General features: G+C 36.1%; 4 protein-coding genes and 1 long non-coding RNA gene across 11 annotated transcripts; all 5 read left to right on the top strand.

Annotated features, from left to right (window-relative positions):
- The first annotated feature begins 946 nt into the window (after positions 1-946).
- On the top strand, positions 947-3,214 carry LOC126788012 (uncharacterized). Of its 4 annotated transcripts, none has more exons than XM_050513962.1 (3): positions 947-1,099; positions 1,797-2,468; positions 2,778-3,214. In XM_050513962.1, exon 2 carries the CDS (start codon positions 1,955-1,957, stop codon positions 2,462-2,464), a length of 510 nt encoding a protein of 169 aa, XP_050369919.1. In that variant the 5' UTR covers positions 947-1,099; positions 1,797-1,954; the 3' UTR covers positions 2,465-2,468; positions 2,778-3,214. The 4 variants fall into 4 exon arrangements, with proteins under 4 accessions (XP_050369919.1, XP_050369918.1, XP_050369916.1 ...); XM_050513961.1 differs by having other exon boundaries at positions 2,763-3,214; XM_050513959.1 differs by having other exon boundaries at positions 1,840-3,214.
- A 4,342-nt stretch (positions 3,215-7,556) lies between these two features.
- Positions 7,557-9,958, top strand: LOC126788203 (peptidyl-prolyl cis-trans isomerase FKBP12). Of its 2 annotated transcripts, none has more exons than XR_007671343.1 (3): positions 7,557-7,665; positions 7,872-8,290; positions 9,725-9,958. XR_007671343.1 is itself a non-coding variant. In XM_050514177.1 (3 exons), the coding sequence occupies exon 2, from the start codon at positions 7,872-7,874 to the stop codon at positions 8,208-8,210; it is 339 nt and encodes a 112-aa protein (XP_050370134.1). In that variant the 5' UTR covers positions 7,557-7,665; the 3' UTR covers positions 8,211-8,221; positions 9,725-9,958. The 2 variants fall into 2 exon arrangements, 1 of the variants encoding a protein (XP_050370134.1); XM_050514177.1 differs by having other exon boundaries at positions 7,872-8,221.
- Positions 9,959-10,438: 480 nt separating this feature from the next.
- LOC126787978 (peptidyl-prolyl cis-trans isomerase FKBP12) lies at positions 10,439-12,443 on the top strand. 2 transcript variants are annotated; one of them, XM_050513908.1, is made up of 2 exons: positions 10,439-10,709; positions 12,038-12,443. In XM_050513908.1, exons 1-2 carry the CDS (start codon positions 10,440-10,442, stop codon positions 12,293-12,295), a joined length of 528 nt encoding a protein of 175 aa, XP_050369865.1. In that variant the 5' UTR covers position 10,439; the 3' UTR covers positions 12,296-12,443. The 2 variants fall into 2 exon arrangements, with proteins under 2 accessions (XP_050369865.1, XP_050369863.1); XM_050513906.1 differs by lacking the exon at positions 12,038-12,443 and adding an exon at positions 10,944-12,002.
- A 1,242-nt stretch (positions 12,444-13,685) lies between these two features.
- Positions 13,686-15,432, top strand: LOC126788189 (uncharacterized). 2 transcript variants are annotated; one of them, XR_007671342.1, is made up of 2 exons: positions 13,686-13,822; positions 15,126-15,432. It is a non-coding gene; the product is annotated as an uncharacterized LOC126788189 (long non-coding RNA). The 2 variants fall into 2 exon arrangements; XR_007671341.1 differs by lacking the exon at positions 13,686-13,822 and adding an exon at positions 14,043-14,192.
- A 1,319-nt stretch (positions 15,433-16,751) lies between these two features.
- On the top strand, positions 16,752-19,663 carry LOC126787768 ((-)-germacrene D synthase-like). Its single transcript, XM_050513668.1, has 7 exons — positions 16,752-16,892; positions 17,501-17,774; positions 17,889-18,264; positions 18,392-18,610; positions 18,713-18,851; positions 18,954-19,202; positions 19,310-19,663. The coding sequence occupies exons 1-7, from the start codon at positions 16,752-16,754 to the stop codon at positions 19,601-19,603; spliced, it is 1,692 nt and encodes a 563-aa protein (XP_050369625.1). The 3' UTR covers positions 19,604-19,663.
- Positions 19,664-20,313: the final 650 nt, after the last annotated feature.

The following is a 20,313-nucleotide window of genomic DNA, read 5'->3' as shown; positions in this document are numbered from 1 at the left end:
GAAACACCATGCCATCGTGATGTTGATTGTCAATTTAAAAAGTTGCCGAAATGTAGAGGCTTCTTTGTTTGCAATAATCATGGAAAATGCGACTGCATCCCAGGCAAAACTCCCTCTCCAGAGGTCAATGCTTAACAATCCGTGATGTGGATTTCGAAGTTAAACACTTGCCATGTATAGGCTTCTTTGTTTGTGATCATGGCAATTGCGGGTGCATCCCAAACAAAAGTCTATCTCACGGCAAATAAATGAATGAGTGAAATTTGTTTCCATTAACTTTCTTTCCCATTTTTGTTTTGGTTACTAAGGGGACCTAAAACGTTTCATAGATTCATCTTTACTCTTAACATGTCAAAGTTATCTTTGAAGAGGTATATGAGTACTTTCTAAACTCTAAACTATGAAACTCAAGGACACATCATGAGAAAATAAATTTCATTGATGATTGTATCGCTAAATCGTTTTAAAATTACTAAGTATTAAATTGTCATTAAGGACTACTAAAGATGTAAGAGAAATTATCTCATATTTTATTTATTTTACTTGTATATTGTAATCATTTCATTTATTTAATTATCTACGTGTGAGTTATTAAAATGAGTATTGTTATTTTTTTATTACGGTTAATTGAAGTAAATTTGTTGATATATAAATTCCATTTGTGTTTAGTCTTTGACACAAATCAATTTCCTGGGATCTGCACTACACAAATTCAATTCAGTAATCAGAGACATAGAAAATCCTTATTATAAAAATTTTAAATATTTTGTGTTACATTTTTCTTCAGAATTTATAAGAAGAGGTTTTGTTTGTCTTCAGAAAAAGAAAAGAAACACCAGGTCAGCAAAAACTGTTCAGCAGTTCAGCACTATTGTGCTTTTCTTCGATTAGCATTATTGGGTGTTCTTATTAGGTAATTATTAGACATACCCTGTTGGGATTTGCTTTGACAGTCCCTCGCTCTTCCAATAAGAACAGAAAAGTTGCGTTCAACTGAGATTTGGATATGTTTCTGGAAAGTGGCCTTTGTATCCAGACGTTTCAGTTTCTTGGGTATCCGTAGTTTTCCGGCTGTGGATTTATAGTCTCAGTCTCTCCGGTATGTTCTTACTCTTCAACTCTTTATATGATCTCATTACTATCTCTTGTTTGCTTGATTTTGGATCTTAATGTTTCATCAGCACCATCAGTAGTCGAGTAATTCTGGGTTTTAATAATAATATGTTCCTGTAAACTTAGTGTTTTGCCTTAAATTTTGCTGTTATTGGAGTATTGGGGGTTGATAGATCTTGATTTCATACTGCTGATGATAATGGAGTGAAGTAATGATATTTATTTCTGGGCTGTTCAGGAATAGCTGTTTGCCCCCTGCATTTCTTCATCTTAGAAGGACCTTAATTCCATAGATTTGCTGTTGAGCTTGATGCAACAGTACCTGTTTCTGGAACTGGGTCATGTGGGAAAGTTTTTGGAAATGTGCATTTGTAGAACTTTACAAGAGAAGTGAACCAGTTCTTAGATAGTTTCTGTGTGGTTTGACATAAGGAGGTTGAGAAAGGTTTTGCACTTACCATTATGCTATAATGATTCATGGCAAATCTTGATCTCATGCTTTATCATATGAAATAATGGCTCATATACGTTTTCCTTTTAATTCTGTGCTTTTTGTTTTAAAACTATTAGATAATTGATAGGTGATAATTAGGTTGATCTGATTATACACGATACCTTGCCTTACCCCTTCAGGCTTAGAAACTCAATTATAACACAAACTCACTTACATTCTCAATCTCAAGGTACACACGCGAGATCTTAAAGCATTAGCTGATGCTATCGCAGGAAAGCTCCTGAACTGAGTTGGTTGTAACATCTCTTTCAACAAGATTCTAGTCCATAAGAGATCCCTGCTCCAAGTTGTCTGCCTGCTCGAACCTTTGATTGAGACCAGACGAAGATGGTTCAGAAGCTTCAAGCTATAAAGGGTGGCGGAGGATCTATCAAGGTAGGGGCCACAGGGACTGTCAGTTCCCTGATGACGAGAGAACTAGAGTCCACTCAGTCCAGCAAGGTTGAACCCCCAACATCTGCTGCTTCTTCCCGAAATAAGCATCAAACAGCTCCTGTTTCTATTCCATGTGGTGTTCCGACTTCAAAAAAGCTACCAAGGAAATCTTCTGATGAAGCCAGTAGCAGTGGAACCAGCACCTACATTAATCAGAGACGCCCTGACATTCCCCAGAAACCGAAAACTCATATGAAAACTACTAGTCAAATCCCAATGCTTGATTCTCATAATATTGGTGTGGATAAAACTCCTATTAGGCAGAAAGCTAACAAGAAAGGACCTCATATAGTTGAAGTTGTGGACATCAAATGTGGGGGATCGGGTAGAGCTTGGGCTGGCCCTGTAGCGAACCGGCTCAAGAAGCTGGGCTTCTCAAAGCTCTCTGAGAGCGTTGTCTAACCTGGTAATTTCTTCACATCAGTTCTTAGATTCCTGTAACTGTGTACAGAAATTCCAATAGTCCGATTGTTGTCAGCAACATCCACCATAGAACATATGCTTGGTAGGCGCCCGGTGCCTCTCTTTTTCTTCTTTTGTGTTTTTACCACTGAGTCAAAAGTTGGTCTCAAATGACTGCTTGTGGAAACAATACTTGTAATTGGGGGCTGAGGCTTATGTGAACTACATTCACTGCGTAATTCGAGCTGGTTGAAGTACTCAATTTCTCTCATTATCAGGGATCCAACTGTGCCTGTAGTGCCTATTTTTGCAGGAGCATGTGGCGCCATTTTTGCAGCATCTCTTGGGGCAATGGCTCTGGCTTTATACATCTTCTGGTCTGCTGGATGGGAGCTGGCAGCTTGAGGCTGAAGAGAAGTGGTTTTCCATCCAGTCAGGGTGGGGAAATTGCTTTGTGTTTGAGACATTGGTCTTGAGGTTTGGTCACTCACAAGGTTTCTTTACCTTATATCCTGTCTAAAGTGAACTGAACACTTGTAGGAGTAGGTGGTGATATTTTCACTGAATTCATGTGCTTGTAGTTAAAAATTTAACTCACCTGCACCTCTTTAACCACTTGGGGGGTTATCATTTACTTGTAATTTTCCCTACTTGGATTAAGACAGGAACATCCAGTCTTCTATCTAGTGTTGTGTGTTATTTGCAGCGATGTGAGACTAGAAACTGCAGTCCAGTGGTAATTTTGGTTTATTTCTCAATGCTTTTAAAGTAAGTTGTTATTTTCTTTTCATGTCTTGAATGGCAAGCGAAAAGAAAAGGATGGTGATAGTTTTGGTGAAGCAACTCGAGTGCTTTTTAGGTGTGGGAGGAAAATGGTTGGTTTTGCTTTGGCTGGTCCATGAATCTTATTCACTTGCCTCACCATTGAAGTAGTCATGGGGAAGATATGACAAGACATTCTTTTTACACAACATGTGATCTTCCTTTTCCCTTAGTTTGCAGATATCTTTCGATTTTTGAGTTCTTTTTGCGCCTGATGAATACATTGGAAATCAATCACTAGCTAAACAGAGGATGTTATTGTGTTGAAAACCATGCAATTATTGTGGCCGGTGGATTGGTGTTTTGAGCTAAAATAGTTAAGAACATTCATTGAAGCAGGTAGAGAAATGGCCTAGTTAGGCAGAAGGTCTGCCATTTTTCTTCCGCAGAAACATTAAGAACCTGTGATGAGCAATATTTGAGGTGGCTCTGCCGCTGGGGCAACTAATTCGTTTCTGTTAAAACACCTATTCTAGTATGTTGTATTTGATATAATAATTTCATCAGAACATCTTGTCCAGATCGGCTCCCTACCTCTTTAAAGGATTGGTTGTCTTAAGGGAGGATGAACGAATATAGGTTCTTGAATTGGTTCATCGTCAGTAAGCTGTGACATGTTGGTTGCCTAATCTAAATTGACATAGAAATATCATCGATTTGAGCACTCTATGCTAATCCACACTATTAAATATCACTGATACAGCGCCATATGTGTCACAGTTCGCTTTTGATTTGGTCATTATGCACCCTTTTATTTCATGAAGTTAAACTACTACTTGAACATATCTATCAACTTCCACCTTCCTGTAATGGAGCTCCTGTAATTGTACCACTTTTGGATTCAAATTTGCTGAGCTCCAAAACCTAATGAAAATGGAGTGGTTTGGGTTGGTTTTATCTTGTTCTCTTGATGGGTAGTTGGTCCAAATGCGTCAACAGAACATGTGCAACATGAACTGTCCAAAAATGATCGAAAAGTAGGAAACGGTCCAACACTTGTGACATAATTTTCAAGAATTCATTCGAAATGAAACCTTGCACTAACAGAAAATTTGTATAGATAATTATAGCAATATTACAGTAATGAAAGTGCATATAGTCTGGTACTGTCAGTCGCTCAATTTGATGGCGTGTACACAATGTCGACAGAAAGAAAGAACATAGGTCTCGAAAGTACATACATACAGATTAGCTTCAACCTCGTCGAGTTTCTTCCTTTCTCACTCCAACTAGGCAATGTTGTTTCTCAGCTGCCTGCTTCTTCTTCAACCTCGCCCGATAGTCCGATACACTGCTCATCTACTCATCCTTTGGAAACCCTAACCCTAGATGTACGTGTTGTACGCTTTACATTTATGTACACCCTATTATAATATGTCTATTTTTGGGGGAAAACACTTGCATCCAACCTAGTATGTATGTATGTATGTATGTTGATAAGCGCAAAAATACCTACAAAGATACTCTATTATTAAATCAATTATATCAATGTAGTAAATAGAAAATATAGGTTATTACCCGCAGAGGATTGGTGAAACTAAGACTTAAACACACAAACAAACGTGTAAACCAGAAATCTGACAGACTCGACCTAGGAGCGGAAACCTAATTAATTAGCTAATCTAGACTCAACCAAAAGTTACGAAATTAAATAGACACTATCTGGACATAGTGGCGGACTACCACACAAATTTTGAGGGTATTCGGAATCGGTTTGATTGGTGAACAAAAATAAATAAGACATAAGTATTGTTGATAACAGAATATTAAAAAGTAAATATGGATGTAAATATGAGAAAAACAATAGGTATGAACTTCTCTTCACCACTAGATATATTTCAATCAATCCAAAACAATGTCAATAATTTAGATGAATGCACTCACAGTTAAGCCAATGTTGTTAGGTCATTAACCGTATTACGTTCTCTTACTTGTCATGTTAAGCGAAATATCGGTATCGACTTAATTATATTCTCAATTAATTGATCTGTGAAATATCGGTATCTAGACCAAAATAATTAAAACCATGAAGTTCTAAGAACGTTTAAGTAACAACAAAGAATCTAAGGTCAATGTCAGTAGCCTTAGATTATTAAAGAATCACTTCACACAAATAACTGCAAATAACTTGTTATCTCTTACAAAATATGCAACGATATTTCGGTCATATACATATTCAAGATAATAAAACCCTAAAACATGCATCAAAGTATTAACCCAATGAGACATGCAATAGAATTATCAATGAACAATTAGTGAAGAAATTCTCATCTAAAATTATATAAATCAATTAAGAGTTTGAAATCAAAGACATATCTAGAGCTTTGATTAGTCCCTAACTATTAAGGAATTTAGTTACACATAATTTTGAATAAAAGCATCAAAGAATACATGAGAGATGAATTAAAGGAGAAGAGACTGAATTTCCTTTTTCTTGTAGAGGCTTGATGAGATTTTAGCACCTTGAGGAGATGTGAGTTGTAGCTTAAGAACATTAAAGGTGACTTTGCTTCGGCTCTCCATGTCTGTCTTCTCCCATTTTTCTTCTTTTCTTCTCTCTATTTTTTTCTTCCCCTCTCCCTCTCTTTCTCTTAGTTGGTTGTGGAAAAATGGTGTGTATGAAGATGGTGGTGATGGAAGTTTTTATAGAGGAGAATGGTGATGGAAAAAGTAGAGAAAATGAGAGATAATGGTGTAGTGAGTGGGGTGATTGGTTATAGAATAAGTGGGTGAAAAAAGAGGAAGTTTGTGATCATAGAAAAAAGTGGGTGATCATGGAAGGAAGTGAGTGATCATGGAAGAAGTGAATGATCATAGAAGAAGTGGATGATAAAGAATGAAGTGATAGACCTAGAGGTGATGATTACACCCAAAATAAAATCAGATTTTTGTATAATATAGGTGTGGATTTTTTGACAATGGAGTCATGATTTTGTGAGAAAGAGAGAACAATGGTATAGTTAAATCTCAACTAAAAATATGAGATCTAGTTGTAATAGAACAATGTGTTGCTCATTCCTTGCTCCTCCATAAAATTAGCCCGAAAATGCATGGCACCACCAAAAGTGGTGGTGCTCAGAAAATTGCCGAAATTTCACATTTTTCTCTTCTTGTTAAGATATTCGAGTTAGGAATTGGATTTTTCTCTTTTTCTTCTCTCTTATTCTTAATTCCACTTCAAAATACCTAAAAACAAATAAAGTTAATTAAAAATATAAAAACATTACAAAATAGTTAAGTAAAATGAATAATTAACACAATAAAAGTCACATAAATATGTGACTATCAAAATACCCCACACTTAGTTTTTGCTAGTCCTCGAGCAAAACACTAAACTAAGACTCTAGAGAGACTCAATAATAACACAGACTACTAGGTTTAGGATTTCAAAAAATAACATCTCCGGCCACATCCTATTAGGTTTAGGAATTCAAAAAATTGTTTGACCTGAAATAGAATAAATTTTGTAACAATCCATATTTAAAGAAGATTTTTAGGAGGAATTCGATAATAGAGCGTGTGTGTCTACTCTTATTGAGTTTAACATGAAGTTTGCGTGAGATGTGGTGTGTAATGTGTGCTTGGCTGACTTGAACTTAAAAAGAGATAAATTATTATATATACCCGGTACATAGTCCATATGACGTATCCCTTTAATGTTATTGATCCATTTTTTACTGTATTTGTTTCTGATTAGTTACTCGTATTTAAATAATTTTTTACCTTTTTCACTGCGTGCATGTTTACTACACTATGAAGTTATATGATTGGCTGGATACACCACATGACAGTGTCACGTGGTGTTCCGGGTACACAGAGTAATTACTCGTGAATTTTCATGTACACAATTCAAGTTCACTAGAAAACTAACCATCACTGATAAACATCATCAAGAATTCGAGATACAGTACTGCAAATCGTACTCTCTTCTATCAATAAAATTTGACAGTTTACTTGTTAACTTTCAATTTTCAACTTCTTAAGCAAATGCACCACTTACGCATTCAAATTTGCTGACCTCCAAGAGCTAATCGAATTTGGGTGGTTTGAACTCTATATAAGAACCTCAAGTATAAACAAGTAAAATGTAATACTCATGCCCATGCCATAGCTTATATCAGGATTAACGTCGTGAATTGAATCAGATGCAATATGAAATCCTAAGCCTCGGCCAATCTGTAACACTTGTGGAGGAGGCAACATATGATGGATGTTCTTGTGAATCTTGTGATTCTTGTCTATGTTTGTTTACACTGCAACAATGTGGACCCTCCAAGTACTGCTCGTTCAGATTCGGTAAAAGCGGCAAGGATGCCAAGGGTGCCGGAATCTATGCAACTCAATCCGGTGGTGAGCTTGGTAAAGATAATGCAGAGCAGGTTTGACTCTCTCTCTCTCTCTCTCTCTCTCTCTGTATTAGAGGATTAGAGTGCCCACAGTAATAGTTGGCATAGTGTATTTTGACGTTCCTGCTTAATAGCATTTCTAGTAGTAATTGGAAAAGGTAAAAGATTTCAAGAATCTTTGAAGGGTTATGATCATTATTGTTAACATGATTCTTACTTTAAATCAAATATGAGTGAAGATGGGAGTGGAGAAGCAAGTTCTGAAGGCTGGAACAGGTCCCAAACCGGTGGCAGGGCAGAATGTGACGGTTCATTGTACGGGTTATGGAAAAAATGGTGATTTAAATGTGAAGTTTTGGAGCACTAAGGACCCGGGGCAGCAGCCTTTCACCTTCAGAATTGGGCAAGGCTCTGTTATAAAGGGGTGGGACGAAGGAGTCCTTGGAATGCAAGTGGGAGAAGTTGCACGATTGCGGTGCTCTCCGGATTATGCTTATGGAGCTAGTGGATTTCCTGCTTGGGGGATACAACCTAATTCAGTTTTGGATTTTGAGATTGAGGTACTAAGATTGGAGTGACATCAGAGCAGGTGAGTTGGGGTATCTTCGAATCCATATTGTTACTAACAAGATGCAGGACTAAGTAGATTCAAGAACAGGTTAGTTATGGGTTGTAGCACCTACTTTCACTTATTTGTGCTTATTCATTCAGTCATCTTTAAAGTAGTTGTGCCTTTGGTATGTATATTTGCAACTCAGTTGGGAATATCATATAGTCATATTTAGAGCAAGATGATTCTCATGAGCCGTAGATTGTTAATCCGCAAGGGAATGCAGATAACTGAAAACACCAAAGTCCAGTTTACTAAATAGTAGTTTGATTGCTCCACATTAGAATACTTGAAAACTAAAGTAAAGGCAGTAGCTTCCAGACAAGTGAACTAATAGTGTGTTGTGGAAGTGAACTAGTTTAAAGCAGAAAATGCAACAAAATGCCCTGCATGAATAACCAGAACTCACCCACAAGTGTTCCCTTGATTAAGTGGATTATTGGCATGTTTTGCAGTTATCTGCTACTATTATATTAGAGAAATACATAAGTTATGAGACATTTCAATGTGGAGAAAAATGCTTGCTATTTGCTTCATTTTCTCTTTACATAGCTTTGTGATTTGTTGTGGTGAGGACTTCTTTTTTCAACTATACACACCATTGTTGTTGCACCAATTCTGACCCGATTGACTAGATTGTGGATAAAACTTCTAAAACTTTTCTTGAAAAGAGAAAGTGTCGAAGAGCTAGTTCCCATGATGTTGGCTTATAATCATGGTTAGGATCTGTTGGCTTATAATCTATGATGCACGAGTACGGGTACGGGATACGGATATGGCATGATAGGGGATACGTTTTTTTTCTAAAATGTAGTGTTTTGGATACGTTTTGTAAAATAATATTTAATATATATATATTATATATATATCTTATATATATTATATATATATATATCTTATATATATTATATATATATATATCTTATATATATAAATTCAAATATTTAATCAAACAAGTAATTAAAACACCTAAATTCCATCAATTTTATAATAAACATAAGTTTATAAATTAAATACTTAATAAGTTCAAGCAAAATAGAAGATACAACAATAGAATGAGCTATTAGACTCTCCACCTAATTGTAATTAGTAGTTTAGTACTATAGTTATTCTGAGTTTTTAACGTGGCAATGACAATTATACCCCAAAACGTATCTAAAATGTATTTGGACCGTATCTGGTGAGTTGACTATATAGTACATATTGTGGGTGCATATTTTCAGCCAAGGATACGTAAATGTAGTGTATCCATATCAAACCCATATCCGATACGGGTACAATACGTGCATTCAATTTTTCCCACGTGTCCGTGCATCACAGCTTATAATCCCATGCTTAGGATCCGTTGTGTAACCTGAATTAGAACTCTTTCAATTAAACCCTACGACTCATTTGGCCGGAAAGCAGTTAAATAATTTTATTACTTCACTTTTGCAGGATCTCATATAACAATTATGCTGAAAATGCTACTATATTTTGCAGGTAGAAGAAAAGGTGGCAAACAAGCGTGTGCTTATCTCAAATCTGGCTGGTGTTAGTGACTGTACTCTTGATTTCCACTCCTTAAGGCATTGATAGTGAATTCAGATATGTTTTTAAATGATACTGTGGACAGCTCAGAGATGTAATAAACTCTTGCTTTTCTAATAAGTAGCTCATGGACTAATTAGATGGATTTGACCTCTGTATTGGCAATCAACTCTCATGGTTTGAGGAGCTGTAGAAATTTTGTAATGAGGTTTTGTTACTTCAAGTAATTTTGCACTTCTGCCATTTTGCCTGCCTTGAATTGCATACACATCTTGATCTCTAAGCAAAAACAAAGCTAAAACCTCTCTCCTACTCCTGGTGGGAAAGCTGTTACCAATCTAGCTGTGACAATAACTCGATCCTAATTCTCAAAATTTAAATTTTGGAATGTACTTTTCGTCAATATCTCCCATAAGTCTAACCCAAAACTTCAGCACAAAATTAGAGATTAGCGTCATTGTAATAGTGGCATTTTTAAAGCAAAACATCTAGGATGAGTGTGTTAAAGTCAACTGTCGAGAAGTACTTAAAATGGACGGTCAACATCACAGTTGCATGAGAAATAAGGTACATGATTGCACACCCGAATAACACTCAGCTTACACTTGAGTGGATAAAGGAGCGAGTGATCAAGCTCAGAAATGTAAGTGTTGCTAAAAACACGGACATGGCTTCCATTTCATGTACTGGTGCTCCTACTCACTCATGCTTCACCTTCAACTCCTTCAGTTCTTCAGCTTCTGCAGTCAAACTCAACACCCAGTTTCTGGGTACCCGGAAAAGACTGGGTTTGGTCAGACCCTTGGGCCTGGGACCCTCCAATGGCTCCAGAGCCAAGTGCTGGTTCAAGTTCGGTAAAAACGGTATTGATGCTGAGGGTGCTGGAATCTACGGAAGCCAATCGCGTGATGATTTTGATAAAGATGATGTTGAGCAGGTCTTTTACTCTACTCTTTTCTATATAGCTCTCTTTGCAACTTTTACCTTTGTACTTTTTGTGTTGTGTGTGAATGTGGGATAGTAGAGATTAACTATCTACTTATTGTTCTGTATGTGAGAATGATGATAGATTGATAGTTGGTAATGTTTGTCTTTGTGTTTGTGTCGAAAGATAACGAAACACAAGCATGTCTAGTATGTCTAGAGGGTAATTATTATTATTAATATGAAGATGGGAGTGGCGAAGCGAGTTCTGAGGGCAGGAACTGGTCCCAAACCAGTAGCAGGTCAGAAGGTCACCGTTCATTGCACCGGTTATGGAAAATATGGTGATTTGAATCAGAAGTTTTGGAGCACCAAGGACCTGGGGCAGCAGCCTTTCACTTTCAAAATTGGGCAAGGTTCTGTCATAAAAGGATGGGATGAAGGTGTCCTTGGAATGCAAGTTGGAGAAATTGCGCGTCTATGGTGCTCTCCTGATTATGCATATGGAGCTAGTGGATTTCCGGCCTGGGGCATACAACCTAATTCTGTTTTGGTTTTTGAGATTGAACTAGTAGGAGTTGGTATATTAGCAAATCTATATGATATGCTAAGTAATTTGCTTCGCCTCGGGAATATACAACTCTGATGAAAATGTTGTTTTGGTGAGTATATTATTTTCAGCATTCAGGTACTCTATCAGCTTATGGGTCGGTTAAATCACTATGCTTTTATATAAGCTTATGGATCAGCTTCTGAAATAATTTCTTTCCAAGTTTTTGCATGTCTGAATATTTGAAGTATCGGTTCTGATAGGGTGCCAATTGATTGTGCACCATCTAGGAACGTAATTGACAAATAATTTACTCTATAGAGACACGGCATACAGCGAACAAAAGTCCATGCTGGAACTTATTGAAGTGCAGATTATGTTTTTTCCTCTTCTGGGTTTTATAAAGGCACGAGGTGATCGAGGCTCCAATATTTCATTTTTTGAACCTGGTGAATAAAACTTTCAAGAATGAAAGCTGATTATTGGCTCTATGATTAGTTTGGTGTGTCCGGGAAATATGCTTATATATGTATGACTAAAAGGTTATAGAAACAGATACATTTAGTAGTCCTCTGTGTGGTTTCATATAAGCATCTATTGAAAGCAGAAACGTAACTCTTTTTCAGAAGGTTTAATGTACTTAGAATTGTGTTCCTTATGATATGAATCATACCTACAATCGGATATGAATCATACTTACACTCCTTAAAATCACTCCCCATATGCTTTTGAGGATCATGATTTGTTGCATTTATGCTTACATTGATCTGATGCATGCCTTTTGATGACAGTATTTCAACTACATGGGAATGCTTGCTGTTGAGGGTACGTATGATAAGATGAATGCTCTTTTAAGCCAAAATATCCACCCAGTAGATATTCTATTGTTGATGGCTGCCTCAGAAGGTGACATGCCGAAAATTGAAGAACTTTTAAGAGCCGGAGCTAGTTACTCTGTCAAAGACGCTGATGGGCGGACAGCGCTGGATAGGGCTGCAAGTGATGAAATTAGAAACTTCATTCTTGGTTTTTCAGTGCAGAAGGCATGATTGGTTAAATTTTGGTTTAATGTTTTGTTGTATTTGATGACTTTATCATAATCAGGTAGTTAATTTAATAGCAGATTATTGTAGTTTTGTTTTCATCATTTTTGGATCAAGATTTGAACGTATAAATATAAAAGCTCATTTGGCTGATTACATACATTTGAGAACATTTACCAACTGCATTTGGGGGCAATTTGAAATCAAAACGAGTTTTGTCCATCTCCGAAAGCTTGGCATGCATTTTGAAATCAAATTGGACTTGTTATGACTTACAACCACATCATTTGCATTGTTTTTCAACATGTTAGACGATGTGATATGTTTTTCAGATTGTGCGAAACAAGCATAAATTGTCTCGAACATATCTAAGCACTTAAACAAGCTCCAACTAATAGGGTAGCGAATTAGAAACACATGAAAAAGTAGGGTAACAAATTTAAGCACACATTTACGAATTATGATCCCAAATTCGATCATTATATAACAACAGTGACAAGACTACACCAGGAGATGGGTCGTCTTCATTCTCAATTTTATTGCCGGCCATATGCATGCAAACTGTTTCGACATGCAAATGCATTTTAAGGCTATTAGCTATGGCGAGTACAAATTTAATGAATGTATTGAAATAATGGGTTAATCTACTATACATCAATGTATATTATACATTCCACATCCAACCGTTGACAACAAATATTATTTTTCTGACTCCACGCACAAAACAATATTGACCGTCTGATGTGAGATGTATATCATACATTGATGTATATTATAATTTTCCGAAATAATGCATGAAGTACGCACGTACGAACCTGTTTCCTATTTTGGTAGGGTGCTTTGGCACACCTTTTTTTTTTTTTACAATCCATACACCTCTCATATTGTTTTTACCAAAGCACCCTTATTTATCTCGTCATCTTCCCTTGTAAGAGCAATTGTCACAAGATTGTCTCCTCGTCGGGAGATTATATCCCAAGCACTCGAATTCAATGAATACAACCACTGCTATAGCTTGTTCCAATTTTTCTTGTTTGGGTTCTATCACATACCACTACTAAAAATAAGGGCTATGGGGACATTTAGTTTAGGGACATTTGAACTAATGTCCTCAAATCTCTTCATTTGGGGACATATATTAGTATGTGTGCCAAATATTTAGTAGGCACTAATCATATGTCCCTATTTTAGCAAAAAGCACACTTATGTGTCTCAAAATTATTAAAATATGACTATAATTGTATATAGGGACACTTATGTGTTCCTCTTTTGTATAATTTTTATTTAATGGTATACATGTATATACCCATAGTAGAATACATATTTTATATTAAAAAGTAGTATTATATATATTTAGTGACGGTGAATCTGGACCATTGGATTGCTAAGAAAAGTTAGGGTTGGGCTAAGAAACGACGTTGTGCTGGAGCAGGCCGATCAACTCCGATTTCACTTCCTCCTCCTCGTCTTCTTCCTCTAATTCCGACTTGTTCCGCAGCATTCAGGCCTCCCATAAGCGCCAACGCCCCCTTGGTACCTCTCTTTCTCTCGCTCTTGAGTTTTGCTCTTTCAAATTAAGGTTCTATTGAATCTCTATTGAATTTGGGGCTGAATTCACAATCCAAATTTAGGTACTGAATCCATAACTACAACGAAAATTTATAGCTATAGCTAGCTTAAGTGAGGAAGGGGGCTCATTGATTTCTTCATCAGTCTTTACGATCGAGGCTGCAGTCATCTCCTTATAATGGAAGTGATCTTAATTGGAAGTTGTTGATAGAAAAAAGAAAAAAAAAAGAGAGGTTGAGAGGTTCAATCACTACTGAAGAAGGAAGGGGCAATTGCTTTTGATAGCAACACAAACAAGAAAGCAGGTCGCTGGAGCATTATGAATACCACTCGCGTGAGTCTCCCTCCATCTTTACCGATCAATTCATTCAATTGGCCAGGTGAACTGGCTCTATATATAAAGCAGTTGGCCGGTTAATTACGGCATTCAATCCATTACTATAAGATACCTTGCGTTGAGAGTACTGTTTAAAATAGATATTACATTATACCTTGCATTCAATCCATAACTATAACGAAAATTTGGTACTCGGTATCCAGTTATTGCTACTATTCCGTGTTCATCATTAATATTTTTTCTTTGCAGATTGAACCCTTCAATTATACTGAACAAAAGAATAAAAGGATGTGCTAATTTGGGCTTCCTCAAGCGATTCTGTGGTTATAAAATGAAGTCATAAAGTTATCACCTTACATGTGCAATTAGAGATTTAGATAATGAGGAGCTCTACAATTTCCTCTTAAGTAATGTCACCATTCTAGGTTTCATCTTAAATTGATAATATTGTAAAGAAATTTATTTTTCCTACTTGGGTAAGCAAGAAACTGATTATCTGTATGTACCTTCTATGTTATTATACCCATCTTTTGGTTGGTTTAATTCTGTTTCATTTCATTAGATTTTCCATCACGAGAAGTATAACTTGGCAAAATATTGCTTCAAGTATTTCACCTTTATTTTACATTTTTGTTGTATGGTCAAATTTTCGTAGCAATCTAATGTACTCTGAATGAGAATTCTTTACCTCTGTCATTATGATAAATGGTCTCATTACCATCTTAATTGGGTGAACAGATTCATGATTAGACATTCATGTCACTCATGAGTTGGCTATGATAGAATAATTCGATTGACGCTTAACATTTCTGCTTTGAAAACATCTTAACTCTGGGTATTTTAGATCTGATATTGTAGTTCAGTAAGTTGCATTTTTTATGCTAATTATCTGATTTTCGTACTTTAAATTGTTATGCTTTTTCTCTCCAGGCTTTGTATAATGAGCAAGAATGTTTGGCTGTTCTAGGAGAGGCGAAGTACCACTGGAACAGGTTCTAGTATGGGAGAAAATACTTATGGAGTTGCAGTAGAGGTATGGGGGCGAATACTTCTGAAGTACAGTTAGATTCAAGTATCATGGTTCAGTTAGATTAGTTTCAAGAACATAGGCTTGTGCATAATTGTGGTGGTTAATTGTTTAGTTGTTTTGAGAATCTAAATATTGTGTTTCAGATTTTGTTGATGTATTGGTGAATTTTTTGTGATTAATAATACAATAGAATATTTATTGTTTGGATATTAAATATATAAATATATTTATATACACACACTTTTGACTGGCAATTACTCCACACTATAGGGACCAAGATTAAAAAAAAAGGGTTAAATTTATAGGCACATATAAGTGTCCCTAATTGGTGTAGTGTATTTATACACATCCATGATATTTGTAATCTAGTTTGTGGTTTAAGATACTATGGGACCCACTTATATCTGGGGACATATAAACTATATGCCCAAGTTAGCAATAAGAACACTAGCAAAAGACACAAATGTGTTAAATGTCCCTATAGCTCAATAGAGACTTATATGTGTCCCTATAGGTATCAAAGGGGACATTTGTTCATTGTCCCCTCAGACCATATTTCTTGTAGTGGACTATTCAATTGTCATAACTCACCCTTTAAGTGGACTATTCAATTGTCATAACTCACCCTTTAATTCCTCTGAATCGGTCTCCATAGTCTTTGATCTGAAATCTCACAAGCTTATTTCAACATGCCATCAGTTCAACAAAATTGATATGTATTGTATCTCCTTAATTTCTAATCAATCTCATGCAAATGTCTAATAAATTGATAATTGAGTCTTTTCCTTTTCTGACTTCTGCTGCTTGGCTCAATGGCTTAATTTGTCGTCCTCATTTTAACTATAGGATTCTGAATTATCATCAATTCTTTCAAACAAAGGTATCAATCTCGATTTGCCTCTTGTCTCAGACCCGTATCCTTCAACTTGTCGCTCTGTCTTTGTAGATCCTTAGCAATTTGAGGACCATTGTGGTCATGACCATATCATCTCAGGGGTTTTGAGGAATTAAGAAGACGCTGGGTTGGGTGTGAGCTTGATTATAGAGAATCAGTATTGTCGCAGAGAGGTAGTATTGGAATATGAATATTATGGGTGTATGAAGACTTATTAGAAAATTCAAAGGTGTGCCAATTTTGGTAAGATGATATATATCACGCACAACAAATTGAACACGTTTGAGTTACATCTTTTGTTTTTTTTTTCTTTCATTAGAGAAAGTAGGAGAACATACATGCATGGAAACAACAATTTCCAGAATTTTAAAACGTTTTCAAGTCATAACAGTAGATTCATTATATCCTGTTAAAGATGAATCACATGCGAGGTCGGTGGATTGGATCATTGAACTGTTGACGACGCGATGCGTATCAATTTGATCCACTTATTCGTTGAGCTCTATCTTGTGTGTACGTATTGTTCTTTCAGAGATGTTTTACTATAAATACGAAAGAAAGGGGAGCATTTCAATTCATACCTGCTAGCAATTAACTACGTCTGGTCGATATAGTTAAGCCACATTGAAATATGTCTCTCACTACTTTTGACGGTGTAGCTTCTCGAGCTCATCAAATTTTGAACGCCTCGACTAATGCCGATACTCGGCGTTCCGCTAACTTCCATCCCAGTATTTGGGGAGATCGGTTTCTGTCTTACAACAACATTGCGGTTTGTACATTCTCGTCAACTCTACATCTCTTGCAATTTATATATAGTATCTGCCTGATCGATATATATACACTAGAATCTCGTTAAATTAATACCCGAATAATTAATAATCTCGTTAAAATAATATTTTGTGTCGGTCCCGACTCGGATTCGGGACTAACGTGCTAAATTAATATTTCGCTAAATTTGTAAAATAATAGAAATTTGAGAATTCATATAAACTCAATCGAATATAAACATTAATAATGACATAATTTATATACTTTTATGAGGATGTCATTGAAGAATTTTACTAATTCAATTATCATCAAATAAATAATACAATAAATCAAACAACATAATATTTTAAACAACGGTATCCATGATAAATCCAACAATATGTTGTATGAACAAAAAGTAAAACTCTTTTTTTCTCGAAAAAGTGAAAGAAAATATTTATTATACCTTAATAAATTAATGAGTTATTAATTAATCGATAAATTAATTATCGATATATTAATATTTCGTTAAAATAATAACTTTCTTCAGTTCCAAGCTTATTAATTTTATAGAGGTTTTACTGTATATATATATATTTTTGTTTCTTAAATCGGGCTATTTGTACGTAGGAAACTAACATGAAAGGTGAGCAACATGTCCAACAACTGAAGGAAGAAGTGAAGAGAATGCTAATTATGACTCTGCCGGTTGAAACTGGTTTGGAAAAACTGGAGTTGATTGACGACATCGAGCGCTTAGGCGTGTCTTACCATTTTGAATATGAGATTGACCAAACTATGCAGCAAATTCACGACAACGTCAATGGCTACTGTGATGGGGACCTGCACACTTGTGCTCTTCGTTTTCGCTTGCTAAGGCAGCATGGTTATAATGTTTCTTGTGGTACGTTGTTAAGCTGTTCAGTATAGATGCCTAGCTAAAATTCTATGATCAATCGTTCTTTGTAAGATAGGCTAATCACTATAATGCATTGGCATATGAACACTACTTGAGCAGATATGTTCAACAAGTTCAAGGATAGTGATGGGAAATTAAAGGAATCACTTCACGACGATGTGGTAGGATTGCAAAGCTTGTATGAAGCCACACATCTTAGGGTGAGAGGAGAGGATTTTCTGGAAGAAGCACTCACCTTCGCTACTACACGTCTGGAGTCGGCTGCAAATCGATTAAGCCCTCCGCTTTCGAAACAAGTAAGTCATGCCTTGAATCAACCCCTTCGGAAGGGCTTACCCAGGCTTGAAGCGAGGCACAACATGTCTCTCCACCAGGAACTACACCGATCACGTAACCAAATCTTGCTGAATTTTGCAAAACTGGATTTCAACCTGCTCCAAAAAGTACATCAGAAAGAACTGAGTGATATTGCAAGGTTAATTACTTAATTATTACCATGCACGTTAAATATGCCACGAAAATAAACGAAATTATGTATGTTTGATTAATTAATTAGATAAATATGTGTTTGATACGTGATAACTAATTAAGTGATTCATCAGGTGGTGGAAGGAGTTGGACTTTGCTAGCAAACTGCCATTTGCAAGAGATAGAGTAATTGAGTGCTACTTCTGGATTTTGGGAGTCTACTTTGAGCCCCAGTATTCCTTTGCCAGGAGGATCCTTACCAAAGTTATTGCCATGACATCTACTATTGATGACATTTATGATGTGTATGGCACACTTGAAGAACTTGATCTCTTTACTAGAGCAATTGAGAGGTCTGGAATTGATATAAATTTTTCTTCCTTTATTATATAACCTCAATTTATTCCTGATCGATAAAAGTTTCTCCACTTACACCGTTATCTTCTTAGTTGCAGATGGGATATCTCAGCCATGGATGAACTGCCAGAGTATATGAAAGTCGCTTACGAGGCACTCTTAGATGTCTATGCTGAAGCAGAACAGGAGCTTGCAAGTGAGGGAGAATCATATCATATCGATTACGCAAAAGAAGCGGTAATTAATTATGTCGATCAATCTTCCATTTAGTATTATGATTCCAAAAAGTTGTTGAAGATCGATTAAGTAACAGTTTCACTTCCTGCATATACATATTAGATGAAGAGACTAGTTAGGGCATACCATGCTGAAGCCAAATGGTTTCACAAGAACTACACACCATCAATGGATGAATACATGGAAGTAGCCCTTATCACTTCAGCTTACTCAATGCTAGCGACCACAGCCTTTGTTGGAATGGGAGACATTGTTACAAAAGAGTCCTTCGAGTGGATCTTCAGTGACCCTAAGATTGTAAAGGCTTCAGCAGTAGTTTGCAGACTCATGGATGACATTGTATCCCACAAGGTACTTGAATTTGCCGCAGTACGAAATTAATAACAGAACATATATATACTTCTTAGAACTCTTCCATATCTAATCTAATTTTGACCTTAATCTTCTTGGCTACATAGTTTGAACAAAAGAGAGGACATGTTGCCTCGGCTGTGGAATGTTACATGATGCAATATGGCGCAACAGAAGAAGACACCATAGTGGAATTCCGTAAACAAGTGAGTGATGCATGGAAGGACATAAATGAAGAGTGCCTCCGCCCTACCCCTCTCGACATGCCCCTTTTGATGCGAGTTCTTAATCTCACACGCGTGATAGATGTAGTATACAAGTCTGAAGATGGCTACACTCATGCTGGAACCGTACTCAAAGATTTTGTAGCTTCTCTACTAATTGATCCTGTGACTGTGTAAGTAGAAGCTGGGAACTTATTATTGGTTCGACAATTAAAGATGTTTCAACTTTAGTTACTGGAGTTGCAGGAGTATAATCACTGTAATGTAATAACTAAGCAATGCTTATAGTTGATTAGTCATAGTAGAAATCATCAAATAAATTTGTCTGGGTCTGATTGCAGAACGAGAATCAGAAAATAAATAGAAATGCAGACACGTGTATGAATAAAATGTGATTTATTGATAATCAAGCGCGAGGTTACAATCTTTGTGAAACTTCTCTGATTTTATCTCCTTATGTAACATGGCTCAAGGGTGACGTGCACTTGATCTTGAGAATTTGAGTTTGGATTTGATGGAGAACGAGCAATTTGATAGCTTGATGATTCTTCGTGGACTTGAGTTTAAATTTGGATTTGATAAAGAACGAGCGATTTGATAGCTTGATGATTCTTCGTGGACTTGAGTTTGAATTTGGATTTGATGAAGAACGAGCGATTTGGTAGCTTGATGATTCTTCCTGGACTTAGGAGACTTCGAGCTTTCTCGAAAGTGATATTGCTCAAGTGATTTTCTCTCTTCTTCTCAAGTCCTCTTTTCTTCATGTTGAATGGTGTATTTATAGTGTCAATGCTTCTATTTTGTAAAATATTTTAATGACACTAAAATAATAAATTTCTTTAATTGTATAATTAAATTAATATTATTTTATATTAATTTAAAATTAG

This window comes from Argentina anserina, chromosome 3, assembly GCF_933775445.1.
Source record: "Argentina anserina chromosome 3, drPotAnse1.1, whole genome shotgun sequence".
Lineage (NCBI taxonomy): Eukaryota > Viridiplantae > Streptophyta > Magnoliopsida > Rosales > Rosaceae > Argentina > Argentina anserina.
This window is presented reverse-complemented; position numbering and strand designations above follow the sequence as displayed.